Source organism: Babylonia areolata, chromosome 16 (genome assembly GCF_041734735.1).
Source record: "Babylonia areolata isolate BAREFJ2019XMU chromosome 16, ASM4173473v1, whole genome shotgun sequence".
Lineage (NCBI taxonomy): Eukaryota > Metazoa > Mollusca > Gastropoda > Neogastropoda > Buccinidae > Babylonia > Babylonia areolata.
Window position 1 is genome coordinate 13326441 of NC_134891.1, and position 20391 is coordinate 13346831.

The window sequence follows — 20391 nt, forward strand, 5'->3', positions numbered from 1 at the left end:
AGGCGATCGTTGATGCCCTCTAGAAGTTTTGCAATTTTATGAGCGAGATGGGACCTCATGGCGAATCCAACGCCTGCCTCTCACTGTTCAGTGCTGCTGCGACCACTCCAGAAGAAGGTGTACCTACCATATTACGTTCTATGAACTGATGAACTTTGTCCGCTAAGCGTGTTTCACGGAGTGCTGCAATGTCATCATTGTAACGGTCTAGTTCTTTAGCGACCAGTGCTGTTCTTTCTCTTCTGTCTGCTTTAGTGTTGTCTAGCAGAGTGCCCACGTTCCGTGTGCTGAGGTTGAGCACCTTTACTTTTGATTTCTTTAAAGTTTGATCGATGATTGGGATCCCCACCAACCGTGGTGTGTTGGCCAGGGTGGGTGAAGCAGGCAATGTTTGATGTAGCCCCTTCCTCCATGGAGGTGAGCAAAGTGATTCCCCAAGAGTCTGCCGAGCTCCACTGCTGCTTCGTTCCAGCGGATAACGACTCAATACCATGGGCCGCCTGTGACCATATTTGCGACTACAGCTTCCATAGTATCCGCACCTGCTGCTTCATCTCTTGCCCATCGCCACAGGACTTGAAGTAGCAGAACTGGTCTGATGTCTTGAATTGCACTTGACTTTGATTTAGTGAGGGAGAGTTGCGTAAATCATCAGGCTCACTCTCTCGTCCAGACTTATCTATATCTGCGAGACAGAGTTGAGACGGCTGGGAATAATCCAGGATGCAGACGATGGCTAGCAGTGTTAAATGTGTCGAACTGTGCCCTGATTGCGCTTCAAAACACTTTGCTGGGTCCGCCTTCCACTGGACCACCAGGTGGTTGTCTCCTCCTCAAAATCCACATCATCCAGTCTACAACACATATGTAGACAAGCCCTAACTCGCCGAGGGTTTGAGGCCCATCGGCTACCCAGACCAGGTTTTGCCAACCAGTCAAAACCGTTGCCTGGGATGTGACCGTTGTTGCATGCAAACAGCTACGACAAGCCACTGGTAAGAGCTGAATGCCAGGTGAGGACCCACTCAGACAAACTACTCCGAAGGGCACGACAAGTTCCCCTGCCAGAGGTACTACGTCTCCCTGACACCCCATACATCCCAAACATTACGTTACATTACATGCAGGTGTCTTAGGACCCTTTTAGCCTGCTATATCCACATTACATTTCGTAAAATGCATATTATATTGCAGATTTCTTAGGACGGCTAGCATGCTGTGTCCACATCACATAACATCACATTACATTGTGTGCAGGTGTCGAACTACACCCTGGCGGCCTGCCTGTACTCCTGCCTGTCCATCTGTCAAACCGTATCGGCTAGCATGTTCGGTCCAGGCGTCCTGGAGGTGACCAGAGAACAGGAACTCTCCCTGGCTTTAGGCCTGGGCTTTACCTCGGAAGGACTGCTAGTCATCGCTATCACCGCTTTCGCTGGTGTGGTCATGAGCTGTTTGAATTCTGTCTGCCTACTTCACTGTCTGGTTTACTGTTGTGTCTGTGTGTTATCTGTCACACAGACGGTCAGACAAGCAGATAGACAGATTGAATTGATAGATTTATTTATGGAAATAGTGAGAGAAAACAAGTACAGATAAACACTCATTGGTATTTCTGAAAATCACAAGCATAATAAACAGTCATGACACTGGATATTCTGAAAAAATACATGTATCATAAACATACATTTGCCATTAGCGGACAGTTTTGTACTATGTCATCTGCATATGCTGTGTGACTATGATATTAAGATTTGTTTCACGTCAGTCATCAACGATGAATGGTGTATTGTAGGTCTCTACACAATTAATCAATCAATCAGAAACACTATTTATCCACATGGAAATTAACTTGTGCAGTCACAGGCTCGTTGTAAACACCAACATAAAATTATCATGCGCAACATAAAAAGAGATTAATAAGAATTCACAATAGCTGACGATAGACTAAAACAATCACCCCTCCACCCGATACACTCATACACACGTACGTTAAGACAAAAGGGTATTGTACAACACAATTTACAAATAAACATTCAACAAATAAACGGGATATAAAACTAAAATATAACACACACACACACACACACACACACACACACACACACACACACACACACACACAGTGTGTGGTTCGTCCGTCGGGATCGACGAGGACCATCTAGTCATCCTGGGGGTGGGTGGGTTGGGCTCTGTGGGTGCGCAGATGACTGGTCAGGCCAATCCGCGCCCGGAAGGTTCTGACGCAGTGTGCACAGGGGATGGTGGCGGCTGTCGGGGACTTGCTGGCACTGCTTTTCCTGGCCTGTCTGCGTTGCTCTGCTGCAGCGATTCTGTTGGCCTCACAGGATTTGGCGCCTTTGTGGACAGCTGAACGCCACTTTGGTCTGTCCATTGCATTCAGCTCCCATGTGTCGTGGCTGATGTTGAAGGCCTTTAGAGAAGCTTTCAGAGTGTCTTTGAAACGCTTCTTTTGGCCTCCATGGGAGCGCTTGCCATGTTTGAGTTCGCCATACAGCAGTTTCTTGGGGAGCCGGTGGTCTGGCATGCGAACTACATGGCCTGCCCAGCGCAGCTGGGCCTGCATCAAGATGGTGTAGATGCTGGGCAAGTTTGCACGAGTGAGCACCTCTGTGTCAGGGATCTTCTCTTGCCACATTATGCCGAGAAGTTTTCTGAGGCTGGTGGTGTGGAAGTGGTTCAGCTTTTTGGCGTGGCGTTTGTAGACCGTCCATGATTCACATCCATAAAGCAGTGTGGTGAGAACTATGGCCTTGTATACTTTGAGCTCCGTCTCCAGGGTGATGCCTCTCCTGTTCCAAACGTTCTTATGGAGTCTGCCGAAGGCAGCGCTGGCTTTGGCGAGTCTGGCATTCACCTCGTCGTCGATGACAACTGTGCGAGAGAGTGTACTGCCCAGGTATGTGAACTTGTCCACCGCGTTCAGTCGTTGCCCGTTGATGAAGATGTTTGGTTCAACGTGAGGCTTTCCTGGAGCTGGCTGGTGCATCACCTCAGTCTTCTTTGTGCTGATTGTGAGGCCAAAGTTGTCACAGGCAGCAGAAATCTTGTCGACACTGTGTTGCATGTCACCTTCAGAGGCAGCGTTGAGAGCGCAGTCATCAGCAAACAGGAAGTCGTTGACGGTGTCTGTCCTCACCTTGGTTTTTGCTTGAAGCCTCCTGAGGTTGAAGAGTGAGCCATCTGTGCGGTACCTGATGCCATTGCCTACGTCAGCGTCTCTGAAGGCATCTATCAGCATGGCTGAAAACATGAGACTAAACAGGGTGGGGGCAAGAACACACCCTTGCTTGACTCCGTTGGAGACAGGGAATGATTCTGAAGTCTCTCCGTTGTCTTGGACTCGGGCCAGCATCCCATCGTGTAGTTGCCGTATGATGGTGATGAACTTTCTGGGACATCCGTACTTCGCCATAATTCTCCAAAGGCCATCTCTGCTAACAGTATCAAAGGCCTTGGTCAGATCGACATAGGTGGAGTAAAGGTCGGCGTTCTGTTCCTGACACTTCTCCTGGAGCTGCCTGGCAGCAAACACCATGTCGATAGTCCCGCGTTCTTTCCGGAAGCCACACTGGCTCTCTGGTAGGAGACCTTGCTCAAGGTGCGCTATGAGACGGTTGAGTAGCACTCTGGCCAGTGTCTTGCCTGCGACGGACAGCAGGGATATTCCATGATGGTTGTCACAGGCCTGACGATTTCCTTTGCGCTTGTACAGGTGTATGATGGAAGCGTCTTTGAAGTCCTGTGGAACTGCCTCATGCTGCCAGATGAGCTGGAAAAGCTGATGAAGCTTCTCAGTCAGCGCCATACCACCTTCTTTGTAGACCTCAGCTGGAATGGAGTCTGAGCCAGGGGCTTTGCCATTGGATAGCAGACGGATAGCTTTCTGGGTCTCCTCCAAAGTTGGAATGGCATCCAACGACTCACTGACTGGCACCTGGGGGAGTCGGTCGATGGCTTCATCATTGATGGTGGAAGGGCGGTTCAGTACGCTGTCAAAGTGTTCAGCCCATCTCTCAAGGATCCCGTCCTTGTCAGTGATTAGGGTAGAACCATCAGCACTGAGGAGTGGAGCAGATCCGGAGGTGGTGGGACCATAGACTTCTTTCAGGCCGTTATAGAAGTTCTTCATGTCGTTCCTGTCTGCAAAGCCCTGGATCTCATCAGCTTTGTTGTTCAATCAGGAATCCTGCATCTGCCGCAGCTTCAGCTGGATGGTGCTGCGTGCGCTCTTCAGTATGTCTTTCTTTGACTGTGACTTGGGATCTTCAATGTGGGCTCTGTAGGCTTGGCGTTTGTCTTCTAGCAGCTGCTTGATCTCAGTGCAGTTCTCATCAAACCAGTCTTTGTGCTTCCTGGCAGAAGGCCCCAGGCACTCCATGGCAGTGTTGTACACCGTCTCATGCAGTGCGCCCCATGCTGCCTCCACATTCTGGTTGTCCAGCACGGTGGACTCAAGGCGTTCCTCCAGGGTGTCAGCAAAGCTCTGCTTGATGTTGCCACACACACTCACACGTTAACTCACTCAGTACGGCCAGTCCTCTCTTCTCCTCTACACAGACCCCTCGGATGTCCAGTGGGTGTCTGAATGACCCAAACTTTAGCTTCCGTCGTCAGAATTGTGGTATTCTTTGTCAACATTCACGTCTTCAGTATAAGAGCCTTCCGCTTGCAATATTTTGATGGTGGTAATTGGGGTGAAACGCTGTTAACGTCGACTCTTTCGCCGTTCGTATGGAGAGAGTTAAGACCATAAGGTATTGTACAACAATACATATATAAAAACACCCAGGAGATAAATCGTATATATAAGTTAAATGCACACACACACTCACACATGCATATGTCACGCCAGTAAAATCAAAATTGTTGGTGGATGGATGAACGGATGGATAGATGTATAGAGTAAAATGATTAAAAGCATTAAAATAAAATGTCTATGATTATCATCATCATCATGATCATCTTCACTATTATCACCATTATCCCGGTCCTGCATTGCTCAGTTGGAGGAACGTTGAGATCACATAGGCCTGCTGAAGATTGTGTGATCGAAAAACCAAAATAAAACTTGCCATTCTCGTTGCAGATCTGAATGTAATTTTCTAGTGTGCTTAGAACTTCCCCTGACCACCCCCACCCCCACCCCCCACCTCCCCGTCCCGCCCCCCTCCCCCTTTACACATTTGTATTTGTATCTTTTCCATTGTATGCGCAAACAAACCATAACCGTAGAGGTAAACAACAGGTCAAATAGGTCTATACTAAGAAAAGAAAACGTCAAACGTTTGTGTACATGTCCCAATTCATCTTCGTGTCTGTTTGCAGGGTTCCTGATAGATTTGCAAGGCTCGTACAGTGCCATCTCCCTTATTTATGGCATCACGTTACTTGCAGCGAACAGCGCCCTCTTCGCCATGTTCAAATGTCGCAGAACCACGTGAGATGTGATATATTTTTACATGCGAATGGAAAGAGGTCAGAAGCTGTAAGAGCTGGTTTTGTATCAGACAGTCCACACGGTGTGTGGTCGTGGGTTTCGCTGAAAAAGTCCAACTAGGTGCTCCTCTCTCTCTCTCTCTCTCTCTCTCTCTCTCTCAATTAGCCCTGCTTCATATAATCCTTTCTTTAATATGTACGCATATGTCCAAACTAAAACGCTCTTTATTTAATTAAATCTGATTTCATCGATGTCGAAGGTTTGTCTTTGTCTTAAGTCAAGTCTGATTTTGTGAAAACTTTTTTTTTAAATCCAGACTGGAAGATCCTTGGTTGTAGTAAGCCAGGAGACGTCTAGATTTACACGTTCCTGTTCAGTCGAAACTGAAGTCCAATCTCAAAAGTTATTTGTTGAATACGAATGCAAATCATAATGTTCTGTTGAATCTCAGTCATGTGTAGGCTTAGGCCTACTTCAAGATGAAGTTAAAAAAAACTGTTTTGGGTACAGTCTAGGTCTACATTAGAAATTGTCACGACCTCCTAGGGCAGAGGTCGAGAACTGTTTTAAAACCTAACACCCTCACAGATCTTTTTCTCCCACATAATATTTATTCTCTTCCGCTCTGTCTATCCCGCTCACGCAACCTAACACACACAGCTTTCACATGTAAAAACAACAACAAAAACAAACACATACCATAACTAAACACACACACACACACACACACACACACACACACACACACACACACACACACAAAACAACAACGAACAGAAGTCGCTTACAAAACTATCTCGATTCTCCCAAATGTTCTCAAAGACGATTTTCCGCACACACGCTCAAGAAGAAAAACAAACCACCCAAAACCTGGACTGGGACACAGATATTTGTGCGTTAGTCTTTGGCGGCTTCAGGAAGTTTTCCTCTTGAAAAGAAAACCGTTAACACACGGCACCAGACTAACTTAGACGGACACGTTGCGCAGGTCCGACCAAAGGCACAAGCCCCCAATCAAAAGGCCTAGGTGCCAGGACTCGGCATACAGTGCCAAGCAAAACAAAGACTCAAGCCACAAGCCAATAGGCCCGGAATTGAATTAAACCCAGGACACCAGTCACGGTGCAGGAGGGGGCGAAGACCCAGGACGCCAGTCACGGGACAGGAGGGGGCAAAGACCCAGGACACCAGTCACGGGACAGGGGGCGAAGACCCAGGACACCAGTCACGGGACAAGAGGGGGCGAAGACCCAGGACACCAGTCACGGGACAAGAGGGGGCGAAGACCCAGAACGCCAGTCACGGGGAAGGAAGGGGCGAAGACCCAGGACACGAGTCACGGGACAGGGGGCGAAGACCCAGGACACCAGTTACGGGACAAGAGGGGGCGAAGACCCAGGACGCCAGTCACGGGGAAGGAAGGGGCGAAGACCCAGGACACGAGTCACGGGACAGGGGGCGAAGACCCAGGACACGAGTCACGGGACAGGGGGCGAAGACCCAGGACACCAGTTACGGGACAAGAGGGGGCGAAGACCCAGGACACCAGTTACGGGACAAGAGGGGGCGAAGACCCAGGACACCAGTTACAGGACAAGAGGGGGCGAAGACCCAGGACACGAGTCACGGGACAGGGGGCGAAGACGCAGGACATCAGTTACGGGAAAAGAGGGGGCGAAGACCCAGGACGCCAGTCACGGGGAAGGAAGGGGCGAAGACCAAGGACACCAGTTACACTGGCTGGGCGGGACGAAGATCTGGGTCACCAGACGAAAGGCCCGGGACCCAGGACACAGCGAGAGCTGGAACATTACGGAATGTTCCCACCGTGCTGAGCAATACTAATTTTAACAATAATTAACAAACAAAAATGTACAGCACATTTAAAATGCAAAACTGGAATATAACTCAATTGACAAGACGAACTACAGAACTCATATACAGCACTCGCACTCTCTACACCTAACATACAGAGCCAACGTCCAGTTTTACACAACCGTGAACTAAGGTAAAATTGTATCATGATTTTAAAACTCAATAACAATAAAATTGGCAAAAATATTAACCGACCCAAGAAAAAGTACATATTCACGCAGTGGTAGCGCAAGTAATAAAGCAAATAAACTATCGTGTCAAAACCTAACGTACACCTTCCTTTCTTGCCAAACCTCTACCTCTTACACACCCACACCACTGATAGAAATACACTGAAGTTAAGTTGACGAGTGGCTTCTTACCTGCTACAGGTAGCGTACACCAACGACCACCACAAAGACACGACGACGAAGACACACGAAGAAACACCGAAGTGGCTCCAACGGAGGACAGGCGGTCCTCACTTTAAATGGTGCCAAGACGTCGGGGTAGCTACCCCACCAGCAACAGAGACGACCCGTACGCTACAGCAGTCGGGCTGCAAAAGCCTCGAATATTGTTGCCGGCCAACAATATTTCATACTCGCTCAGGTGAGCTGAGTACAATGCACATGGTTCGTGCGCAATTCGGGACTTTTACCCGAACTGAAGGATGGGATAAGGAGGGAAAATGAAAGTAGAGGGTGGAGAAAAACGAAGACGGGCCACACGCTCAAACTGTCGTCACAAGTTGTGACATAAATCCTATGTGCTTTTCGTAAAATCCAAATTCAAACTGAAGTTATGTATGACGTGACATATACCTGCACTCCCAATCACACACACACACACACACACACACACAAAGAAAAAAAAGGTTAAATGATTTATATCATTGTTCCTATGGATTGTAGCACCTGAGTAGGCTGATCGCAACTGTTGGGTACGATACGTTTAACTGCACAAATCGAACACCAACAATTGGGTATTTTCTTTATCAGAATATATTTAAACACGACAAAACAGAACAAAGTAAAAAGAAAGTTATTAAAATACAGTTGAGGCTTCGAACACAAAATGAGCACTCCAGACCTTTACCGGAAACGCGACAAAAGAGAACAAAGTAAAAAGAAAGTTATTAAAATACAGTTGAGGCTTCGAACACAAAAATGAGAACTCCAGACCTTTACCGGAAGATTCTGTTGGATCCCGTTCTCTCTCTCTCTCTCTCTCTCTCTCTCTTAATCTACCTGGGGTAGTAGATCTCTGCTTACTTAACTGCTGTCTAGTCCCAGCACTCAGCTTATATCACAGACTGACATAAGTTTACAGTTGGACTAACAGCAAAGTGAGAACTGTATTATCAAAAAGATAGAAAGAAGCCATGTGACAGGTAGAAGGATATGCATTCATATGTTTGTGAAATGTCACTGCAAAATTCACGTGTTTCGACACAAAAGAATACAAATGTTGGTGGAAGTTAAGAAGCAAAACTTACCCCTTACTGATTTTTTCTCATAATATTATTACTACTACTACTGTTATTGTTGTGTTTGTTTTTGTTTTGTTTTCATCTCTTTTGTTCCCTTTTTTTCTCTTTTTTGTAAAAAAGTCTACTTCTTTACTTATTCATATATTTTGTTTGTTACTTTCGGTTGCTGATCACAATGATTTTTTCACGTGCTTGTTTTACCCCTAAACAATATTAACACGCGCACGCTTATACATCAGGCCATGAAAAAAAATATAGGTTTACACATGACCTCATGTGACATTCTTCATACATGAAATGGGATCAAAAGTCCATGCATAGGAAAAAATAAACATATCACTCGTGTGTTTCCATTGTAAGAGTGTTGGAAAACAGTATACATGTTTATTTGTAAGAATGCATTCTGTATCCATTAGTACTCATTTATAAACATGTACTTTTAAAAAGCGCTTTGGTGCCGAAGAACATGAAGGCCAGTCGGAGCGGCACTTTTGACGGAGTAGGCCAAAGTAAACAAAATTTGCCCCATGTGGACATGACTTTGCCATTTGGCTTTTATATATTGGGTGAAAATTACTATATACACCTCGACATTCATTGTTTATTTTATTCATATAAATGTAAAAAGCGTCTAACCTTATAGATTGGATCTAATAACCAGTCAATGTTAATTAAATGGTTTTAATTAGCCATGTGTTATCTGTTGTTGTTGGGGGTTTTTAATGTTTAGTAACAGTTTCTTTCATCCCGCAGGGCTGAGTGGAAACAGACATGTTAATTGTTTATCTGATTACATATCCCTGGTTAACTTTCGTTTCATTTGGTTTCGGTTGTAGAAGGCTACCTCTGTGTAGACCCTACACACACGCTGACAATGTTATTCTTGAATAGTTGGCTGCTTATTTGTACATTGGATTTAATCATATAGCAGTGTTAATACGAATGTGTGTATTTGTCATTTTCCTATGAAATCTTTTTCTAATGATTTTAGCTTTGTGAATAAAGCATTAAAATTTTATTTCGACCCTCTCTCTCCGGCTCTCTCTCCCTCTCTCTCTATCACACACACACACACACACACACACACACACACACACACACACACACGGAAAGAGAGAGAGAGAGAGTGTGTGTGTGTGCTTCACAGTGACCATAAAAACGATGACATACGAGCAACTTATATTTCTTCTTCTACGTCATTCGTGGGTTGCGACTCCAAAGTTCACTCGTATGCACCAGTGGGCTTTTACGTGTATGACCGTGTTTACCCCGCCATGTTGGCAGTCATACTCCGTTTTAGTGGGGAAGGGGGGGGGGGGGTGCATGCCGGAGTATACTCTTGTTTACATAACCCACCGAAAGCTGATGTGGATCACAAGATCTTCAACGTGCATTTTGTTCAGCCACTAGTATCAGGTGCCGGGACCGGGATTCGAACCCGAGACCTTCAGGTTGAAAGTCCAAAGCTTTAACTACTCGGTTGTTGCCACGAAATTGTAGATATTATGGGCCAAACCAATGGCCGCGCAGCTGACTCCACGCAGCCACCATGCCAGTCCTCCGCGTCCCGGACCGTTCGCATTGACAGTGCAGTAAATTTAAGTGTGTGTGTGTGTATGTTACTCCGTATGTGCAGAGGTGAAGACAAAGGGCCAACCACATTGCAAAAGGCCGCTGAAGATGGTTTATGACCATCCTTATATCTTTGTCCACGGCGGCATCGCTTTTTTTCTGTGACAGCTGTATATTTTACACAGAGACATCTCACACTGTCCTTGGGGTCTCTACGTCGCCATCATAAAGGACTGAGATATGGTACAGATGCAGTTATAACATCAACCAGCACCTTGTCCACGTACAGGTTTTCAGTCCAAGACTACACTGTAGAGCAAATGCATATTTAATCAGAACAAAGAGTACAGCATCGTTTTCAAAGTTTTGTGGATGTATTCCTTCATACAATGTGTCGGGTATTCAAGGAAGTAGGAAAAGTCACGCAGTGAATATAATAATCAGGTAGAGCGTATTATAAATGCCCATTATTATTATCGTTGTTTTCTAAATGAAACTCTAGGATACACTAAATTCACACTGGGCTACGTGCCAGTGCCGGGTTTGCATGATCTTCGCAGTGCTAAGTTTGTTTAGAATTAAGAATGTTCCAAAGTATACGTATATGAAATTCAGTTACCGTGGAGTTTGGAACATTCTGAACGATAAGCAGTGGTAAGTTTGTTTAGAGAATGTTCCTAGGTATACCTATATGAAATTTACCTTGGAGTTTAGAACATTCTTAACGATAAGCAGTGCTAAGTTTGTTTAGAGAATGTTCCTAAGTATATGTGTATGAAATTTACCGTGGAGTTAGGAACATTCTGAACAATAGGCAGTGCTAAGTTTGTTTAGAGAATGTTCCTAAGTATACCTATATGAAATTTACCATGGAGTTTCGAACATTCTGAACGATAAGCAGTGCTAAGTTTGTTTAGAGAATGTACCTAAGTATACCTATATCAAATTTACTCTGGAGTAAGGAACATTCTGAACGATAAGCTGTGCTAAGTTTGTTTAGAGTTAAGAATGTTCCAAAGTATACCTGTATGAAATTTACCATGGAGTTTGGAACATTCTGAACGATAAGCAGTGCTAAGTTTGTTTGGAGAATGTTCCTAAGTATACCTATATGAAATTTACTGTGGAGTAAGGAACATTCTGAACGATAAGCTGTGCCGGCTAAGTTTGTTTAGAGGATGTTCCTAAGTATACCTATATGAAATTTACTGAGGAGTTTGGAACATTCTCAATGATAAGCAGTGCTATGTTTGTTTAGAGAATGTTCCTAAGTATACCTACATGAAATTTACTGTGGAGTGAGGAACATTCTGAGCGAGAAGCAGTGCTAAGTTTGTTTAGAGTTAAGAATGAAGTATACCTACATGAAATTTACCGTTGAGTTTGGAACATTCTGAACGATAGGTATTGCTAAGTTTGTTTAGAGAATGTTCCTAAGTATACCTATATAAAATTTACCGTGGAGTTTGGAACATTCTGAACAATAGGCATTGCTAAGTTTGTTCAGAGAATGTTCCTAAGTATACCTATATGAAATTTACCGTTGAGTTTGAAATGAAATGAAATTATGGTGCTTAGAGCCTCACCGACCACTAAGGCCATCTCAAGGCTATCACCGCGTCAATAACTACTACAAGGATTAAAAAAACAACCAATTAAAACGAGTCACCACTTCAAACTTTCCACTCCAAAGTTAAAAAAACTTCCATAGTTTAAAACCTTCAAATCTGGTTAAAAAGGTTCACTTCTTTTAAGAAGTCCATCAGCGCCCACGGAGGGACATCACGAAACAAAGTCTTCAAAGAAACCGCCGTGTAATGTCTGCGTCTAACGTCATGCAGATCCCAACAGTCAAGGAGCACGTGTTTCACGGTGAGAGGCTCATCACAGGGAATGCATCGAGGAGCCTCTTCCCCCTTCAACAAGTAAGAATGAGTTAAAAAAAAAAAAAAAAAAAAGGTGTGCCCCGTACGCAGTCTGCACAGCACAGACTCCTCCTTTCTGTTCTTCACCCCCGAAGGGAGGGTCTCTTTTTTGGTCTGGACGGATCTGGAAGAGCTTGTTGTCCGTCTGGGTGTTCCACTCCTCTTGCCAAATATCCTTAACGTAAGTGTTGACCTTCCGCTTCATGTCTGTGTATGGTACAAAGGATCTGGATAATTCTTTCTTTACAGCGTTCCTGGCCAGCAGGTCCGCCCTCTCGTTACCACGAATGCCAACATGTCCGGGAACCCAGGCCAACACAACCTCGTATCCTTTCTTCGTTGCGAGAGTAAAATCTTCATAAAATTCCAGCAGTTTGGGATGAGTGATATTCCTGCAGGCGATCGCCTCCAGGGCTGACAAGGAGTCGGAAAAGATCATGAATCTCTTTTGCTTCGAAGAGAGAACCATTTTTACCGCCAGAACCAGTGCGGTCAGTTCCGCAGTGTACACCGAGCTGTCAGACAGGATGTGTTCCGTTGAGGGCCAGTCAGGAAAGGCGGGACAGAACGCAGATGAAATGAAATGAAATGAAATGAAATTATGGTGCTTAGAGCCTCGCCGACCACTAAGGCCATCTCAAGGCTATCGCCGCGTCAATAACTACTACAAGGATAAAAAAAAAAACAACCAATTAAAACGAGTCACCACTTCAAACTTTCCACTCCAAAGTTAAAAAAAACTTCCATAGTTTAAAACCTTCAAATCTGGTTAAAAAGGTTCACTTCTTTTAAGAAGTCCATCAGCGCCCACGGAGGGACATCACGAAACAAAGTCTTCAAAGAAACCGCCGTGTAATGTCTGCGTCTAACGTCATGCAGATCCCAACAGTCAAGGAGCACGTGTTTCACGGTGAGAGGCTCGTCACAGGGAATGCATCGAGGGGCCTCCTCCCCCTTCAACAAGTAAGAATGAGTAAAAAAAATGTGCCCCGTACGCAGTCTGCACAGCACAGACTCCTCCTTTCTGTTCTTCACCCCCGAAGGGAGGGTCTCTTTTAGGTCCGGACGGATCTGGAAGAGCTTGTTGTCCGTCTGGGTGTTCCACTCCTCTTGCCAAAGATCCTTAACTCACTCAGTACGGCCAGTCCTCTCTTCTCCTCTACACAGACCCCTCGGATGTCCAGTGGGTGTCTCAATGACCCAACCTTTAGCTTCCGTTGTCAGAATTGTGGTATTGTTTGTCAACATTCACCTCTTCAGTATAAGAGCCTTCCGCTTGCAATATTTTGTTGGTGATAATTGGGGTGAAACGCTGTTAACGTCGTCTCTTTCGCCGTTCGTATGGAGAGAGTTAACGTAAGTGTTGACCTTCCGCTTCATGTCTGTATAGGGTACCAAGGATCTGGATAATTCTTTCTTTACAGCGTTCCTGGCCAGCAGGTCCGCCCTTTCGTTACCACGAATGCCAACATGACCGGGAACCCAGGCCAACACAACCTCGTATCCTTTCTTCGTTGCGAGAGTAAAAGTTTCATAAAATTCCAGCAGTTTGGGATGAGTGATATTCCTGCAGACGATCGCCTCCAGGGCTGACAAGGAGTCGGAAAAGATCATGAATCTCTTCTGTTTTGAAGAGAGAACCATTTTTACCGCCAGAACCAGTGTGGTCAGTTCCGCAGTGTACACCGAGCTGTCAGACAGGATGTGTTCCGTTGAGGGCCGGTCAGGAAAGTCGGGACAGAACGCAGATGCGGCGACTCCATCCTCTGACTTGGAACCGTCAGTAAAGATGCTTTGAAAAGTGGGGAATTGGTGGCACAGTTCCGAAAAGTAAGTTCTGTAGGCCAGAGAACTGGTGGTGTCTTTTCGGTACGAGGCCAGATCGAATCGGACCTCAGGTGTTGTAAAGGTCCACGGGGGGCTGTCAGGGAACTTAGAGAAATCTGAGATGCCACCGACATCCAGATCGGCATTTTCCAAGTGCGGCTGAATGCGGAGTCCGAGAGGAGGTATGCAGTTTGGGTTGTCTGTAAATTTCTTATCGAAAGGGTTGTTGAATACAGCGTCGTAAGCAGGGTTTGTAGGTTCCGAAAACAATTTCAAATAATAATTCAGGGTCAGCTTCAATCTGCGGTTGGAGAGAGGCGGTTCCCCCGCCTCTGCGTACAGGCTGTGCACAGGGGTGGTGCGGAAAGCACCTAAGCTGAGACGGAGCCCTTGGTGGTGTACAGGGTCCAACAGTTTCAGGTCTGGCCGAGCCGTAAACCACACTTCCATAATCCAGTTTGGACCGGACCAGGGCTCTGTAGAGGTGCAAGAGAGTTCTCTTATCAGCACCCCAGTTCGTGTGTGCCACAACTCGGATGATGTTAAGGGCTTTTTGGCAAGATACTTTCAGCTGTTTAATGTGGCTGAGGAAGTTCAGTTTCTGATCGAAGACGACCCCTAAAAATTTGACTTCCTTGACCGCCGGGATGGTGGATGTTCCCAGACGGATTTCAGGGTCCGGATAGAACTGGCGAAAATTATGAAAATGGATGCATTCAGTTTTGGAGGACGAAAATGTGAAGCCATTCTCCTCTGCCCAACACTGGATCTTGTTGACGCAGAGCTGAAGCCGTCGCTGGATGCTGGCGTACGTGCTGCCGGTTGCATATAAGGCAAAATCATCCACGAACAGCGAGCTGTCCGATCCTTTCTGAACGGATTGAACGATGTCATTTATTTTGATGCTGAAAAGAGCCGGCGACAGGATGCTCCCTTGCGGGACACCCAGCTCCTGCTCGTGAATGTCGGACAGGGTGGTGCCGAGTCTCACCTGGAATTGTCTGTCTTGTAAAAAATTGTGGATGAACTGAGGCAGGTGTCCTCGGAAGCCGAGCTTGTGCAAGTCCGAGAGAATACCAAACTTCCACGTGGTATCGTAAGCTTTCTCCAAGTCAAAAAATATGGCCACCACATGTTGTTTGTTGACGAAAGCATTTCTTACAGTGGTTTCCAGACGAACCAGATGGTCAACGGTAGAGCGATGCTTGCGGAAACCGCACTGTTCTTTCGCCAGAAGGCCGTCGGTCTCTAGTTTCCACATCAGTGTACTGTTGACCATCTTCTCCATCAGTTTGCAGATGCAGCTGGTCAGTGCAATTGGGCGGTAGTTGGAGGGGTTCGAGGGGTCTTTTCCCGGTTTCGGCAGCGGGATTATGAGGGCTTTCCGCCAGGAGGGTGGAAAGAAGCCTGTGACCCAGATGTGGTTATAAACTTTAAGCAGGGTGTCCAGACAGGTTTGGGGAAGGTGCTTTAGGAGTTTATAATGGACCTCGTCCATTCCTGGACAGGAATCCGTACAGGTCTGAAGGGCAGATTTAAGTTCGTTCATTGTGAAAGGAAGGTTGTAATTCTCTGTGTTGTCGGAAGAGAAGTTAAATGGTGTTTTTTCTGGCAGGTTTTTGGTTTTAAGAAACCGAGCAGATTTGTTAGCAGATCTCGAGTTCTGTTCTATTGTGGAGGCAAGCAAATTGGCAACTGCTTTCTTCTCTGTGACCAGAGCGTCTGAAAGTTTAAGATGGTGAAAGGTCGGGCATACGTTTTTGCCCTTAATTCTTTTTAAAACCCTCCACACTTTCTTCTTGGGTGTGTTGGAGGTTAAGGAAGAGCAGAAATCTCTCCATGACTTCCTCTGGCTCTTTTTAAAAACATACCTGGCTTTCGCCCTCAGCTGTTGATGGGTTCGAACGCTATCGGTCTCCGGTCTCCGAAAGACGCGTCGCTGCGCTCTCTTCCGAGACTTACGGGCCTCCCGACATTCCGCGTTGAACCAGGGCGTTCTTGGCACCTGAGGCTTGGAGGTAGACGATGGGACTGCTGCTTTGGCGCAATCTAAAATGATCCGAGTCAGAGTGTCAGCAGGGTCCTTGCTTTTCAATACTGTTTTTTCCTGCAGCTCCGCTCTTATCTTCCTGGTAAAAATTCCCCAGTCTGCTTTGTCATAGTTCAGGCGGTCAGGCAGAGAGTCACCTTCTCCATCTGTGGGGCGGAGGACGACAGGAAGGTGGTCACTCCCGTGCAGATCGTCGTGCACTTTCCACTCGTAGTCTAGGACTAACGATGGATCGCAGACCGACAGATCTAAACACGAGAGCTTTCCAGAGGACAGATGAAGGTAAGTGGGAGACTTGTCATTAAGACAGCACAAGTCCATATCGGAAAGAAGGTTTTCCAAGAGAAGACCTCGGGCTGATGTCATCCCACTTCCCCAGAGCGGGGAGTGTCCATTGAAGTCGCCCAACAGTAAAAACGGACGTGGGAGCTGGTCGACCAGGTTCATGAGGTCTGCCTCAGAACACGGACGGCAGGAGGAAGGTACAGAGAGCAGACAGTGATGGTTTTCTCAAGTGTGACTCTGACTGCCACCGCCTGTAAAGGGGTGCTTTAAGGAACTGTACTGTATAAAAGGGACTTGAGTAAAAAAAAAAAAAAAAAGAGCGACACCTCCCGTCAATCCCTCTTGCTTCGGTTGAGCGGGTTTAAAAACGGAGTTAAAACCAGAGAGAGATAAAACCTTGCCATCTCTTTGCAGAGTCTCCTGCAGCGCCAGCACTGAAGGTTTCAAAGCACGGCAAAGCAGTTGAAGTTCCTGTATATTGGCGAAGAACCCCCGGATGTTCCAGTGGATCACTGCCATTAAAAAGGTTAAAAAAAATAAAGCAGCAGCCTATTTCATCGCTACCCCCTGCTCCTCTGCTTGCGGTGGCTCAAGGTCGGCCAGGATGGAGTATTTATTTTTAGAATTGAATTTTTCTGATTCCGACCAAGTCGGAATATCCACCACCTCGGCCCTTCCCGATCCCGCCGAGGCCGCAACCCTCCCCTCCTTGAGTTTTGGAGGTACAGGGGGTTTCTGGCCACTTCTGCCAGCCCGAGGGCCAGGCAGACGAGAGGCGGGGCGAGGGGGGCCGGGGGGTGGGGTGGGGCGGGAGGCGAACAAGGTGCCTCCGCCCGAGGCTTTCCGCTCCAGCCCAGCAGCCCCTGAGAACTGCCGCACAGGATGGGAAGGGGTGGACACGGCGCCTCCACCCAAGGCCAGCGGTTCTAACGAGGTAGGTACGTCGTCCGTCTGCGTCCCTGTGGACGTCGTCTGGACCGCGACGTCCGCCATCTTGGGTCTGACGACAGAGCCGTAAGACGCCTCAGGCGACCCGGCCTCCACCTGTTTCCTTGCCTCAAAGAAGGATATCTTCTTTTCTGTCTTGACCTTCTGGATTTCCTTTTCCTTTCTCCAGGCGGGGCAGTCTTTCGATGAGGACGGGTGGCTGCCTCCGCAGTTTGCACAACGGGCTGGACTGACGCAATCGTCCTGGTGCGCCGCCTTTGAACAGGTGCCACACGCCTCTTCCTCCTTGCATCGGTCTCTCACGTGTCCAAATTTCTGGCATTTGAAACATCTTAGAGGGGACGGCACGTACAGGCTTACACTCACCATCCGGTATCCGACTCGAATGTCCTTGGGGACATTCGGGCAGCAGAAGGTGAGGAAGAAAGTGTTGGTCGGGACTCTGTCCGACCCCTTCTTCACCGTCACCCTGTACACGTCGGTCACTCCCTGAGAGGACAGCTCGCTCTTGATTTCAGCTTTAGACACTCCTCTCAACTCCGGGCATCTGATAACCCCCTTTGAGCAGTTGAGACCTTTGTGAGGGGAAACCCTCACCGCCCTATCCACAAAAGTGGTTGCCTTGAGCAGAAGCTGTGTCTGCCTTTTTGACTCTGTCTCCACTAAAAACGCTCCGCTCCTCAGCCTCTTGATGGATTTCAGCGATCCCGCCAGACACTGGAAGCCCTTCTGGATAGCGAAGGGGCTGAGAGCCGACAAGGGCTTGTCATCAGCGCCCTCCATCACAAGCCACGACGGCCAAAATCCAGAGGTCTCAACGACCTCCGAATCTGAGTCTGAGTCGTCTGTTCCCTGTCTCCTCCTTTTTCCGAGTTTAGGGGGGGGGGGGGGGTGTTTGTTTAGGATTCATGTTTAATAATTGTAAATCCATCCCTCCCTTACCCACCCACCATGGGGTCCAACTTAGGGGCCAGGGTCAAGGGAACACCAGCTTGACCCCTTCCAGGTTTCGGGAGGGATATACGACCAACAGCCTAGCTCCAACGCGGAGCAGCAAACCCAAAGAAGCACTGATGCCCCCGCCGACATAGCTCGCTCGATCACTGGCCACTAAGCCTCCCGACCACGACAAGGTAGTGACCCTCCCGGGAGAGGGTCAAGAGAACACCAGCCTGACCCCCTCCAGGTTTCGGGAGGACCGTAGTTTGGAACATTCTGAACGATAGGAAGGGCTAAGTTTGTTTAGAGGATGTTCCTAAGTATACCTATATGAAATTTACCGTTGAGTTTGGAACATTCTGAACGATAAGCAGTGCTAAGTTTGTTTAGAGTTAAGAATGTTCCTAAGTATACCTGTATGAAATTGTCACGACCCCCCTAGGGAAGAGGTCGAGAACCGTTTTAAAACGTACCCAACCCAGTTCACCCGACAACACAAACACAGAATACAGATATTTCCCTTCAGCACAAAATTTATTCTCTTCCGCTCTGTCTATCCCACTCACGCAACCTTACACACACAGCCTATACTTGCAAAAAAACAACAACAAAAAACAAACGTATCCCATAACTACAAAAAAAACGAAACGAACAGAAGTCGCATACAAAACTACCGATTCTCTCAAATGTTCTCAAAAGCGATTTTTCGCGCACACACACACACACACACACACACACACACACACACACACACACACACACACACACTCAAGGAGAAGACAAACCACCCCAAAACCAGGACTGGTACACATATGTTCGTGCTTTAGTCTTTGGCGGGTTCAGGAAGTTTTCCTCTTAAAAAGAAAAAAAAGGAGAAAAACATTAACACACGGCTCAAGACGAACGGACACGTGGCGCAGAAGTTCGACCAAAGGCACGAACCCTCAACCAAAAGGCACAGGTGCCAGAACTCAGCATACAGCGCCAGGCAAAGGCCCAGGCTGCACGTCAAAAGGCCCGGAGCCAGGACACCAGTCACAGGGCAGGAAGGGCGAAGACTCAGGACACCAGTCACAGGGCAGGAGGGGACGAAGACCCAGGACACCAGTCACAGGGCAGGAGGGGGCGAAGATCTGGGTCACCAGACGAAAGGCCCGGGACACCCAGCACACAGCGAGAGCTGGAACATTACGGAATGTTCCCCCCATACTGAGCAATATTGACTCTAACGGTAATTAACACACAAAAAAAACAACTAACAAAGCTGGAATATAACTTTGACAAGACGAATTACAGAACTCATATGCGGCACTCGTACTTTCTACACCTAACATACAGAGCCAACGACCAGCTTTACACAACAGTGAACTAAGGTAAAATTGTATCATTTTAAAACTCAACAATAAAATTGGCAAAAATATTAACCGACACAAGAAAAAGTACATATTCACGCAGTGGTAGCACAAGTAATTAACGAAATAGATCATTGTGTCAAAACCTAACGTACACCTTTCTTGTCGAACCTCTACCTCTTTTCACACTTATATCCCTGATAGAAATACCACTAAGCTAAGTAGACAAGTGGCTTCTTACCTGCTACAGGTAGCGTACACCAACGACCACCACAAAGACACGACGGCGACGAAGACACACGAAGAAACACCGAAGTGGCTCCAACGGAGGACAGGCGGCCCTCACTTCAACTGGTGCCAAGACGTCGGGGTAGCTACCCTACCAACAACGAAGACGACCCGTACACTACGGCAGTCGGGCTGCAAAAGCCTCGAATATAGTTGCTGCCCAACAATATTTCATATTCGCTCAAGTGAGCTGAGTAATATGCATGCACGTGGTTCGTGCGCAATTCGAGACTTCTTTCTACCCGAACTGAAGGATGGGAGAAGGAAGGAAAGTGAAAGAAGAGGGTGGAGAAAAACGAAGATGGGCCACACGCCCAAACTGTCGTCAAAAGTTGTGACAGAAATTTACCGTTGAGTTTGGAACATTCTTAACGATAAGCAGTGCTACGTTTGCTCAT

General features: G+C 47.0%; 1 protein-coding gene across 9 annotated transcripts in view; it reads left to right on the forward strand.

The window, feature by feature from the left end:
• LOC143291172 (uncharacterized) overlaps positions 1-8174 on the forward strand; it is a 54999-nt gene extending 46825 nt beyond the window's left edge. For 8 of the 9 annotated variants that reach the window (XM_076600880.1, XM_076600883.1, XM_076600882.1 and 5 more), the window contains 3 exons: positions 1258-1438; positions 5350-5461; positions 7708-8174. In XM_076600880.1, the coding sequence (XP_076456995.1) occupies positions 1258-1438; positions 5350-5461; positions 7708-7711 (297 nt within the window). In that variant the 3' untranslated portion in view covers positions 7712-8174. The remainder of the gene's footprint in view (positions 1-1257; positions 1439-5349; positions 5462-7707) is intronic. The other variant, XM_076600879.1, reaches the window with a different exon arrangement.
• Positions 8175-20391: the final 12217 nt, after the last annotated feature.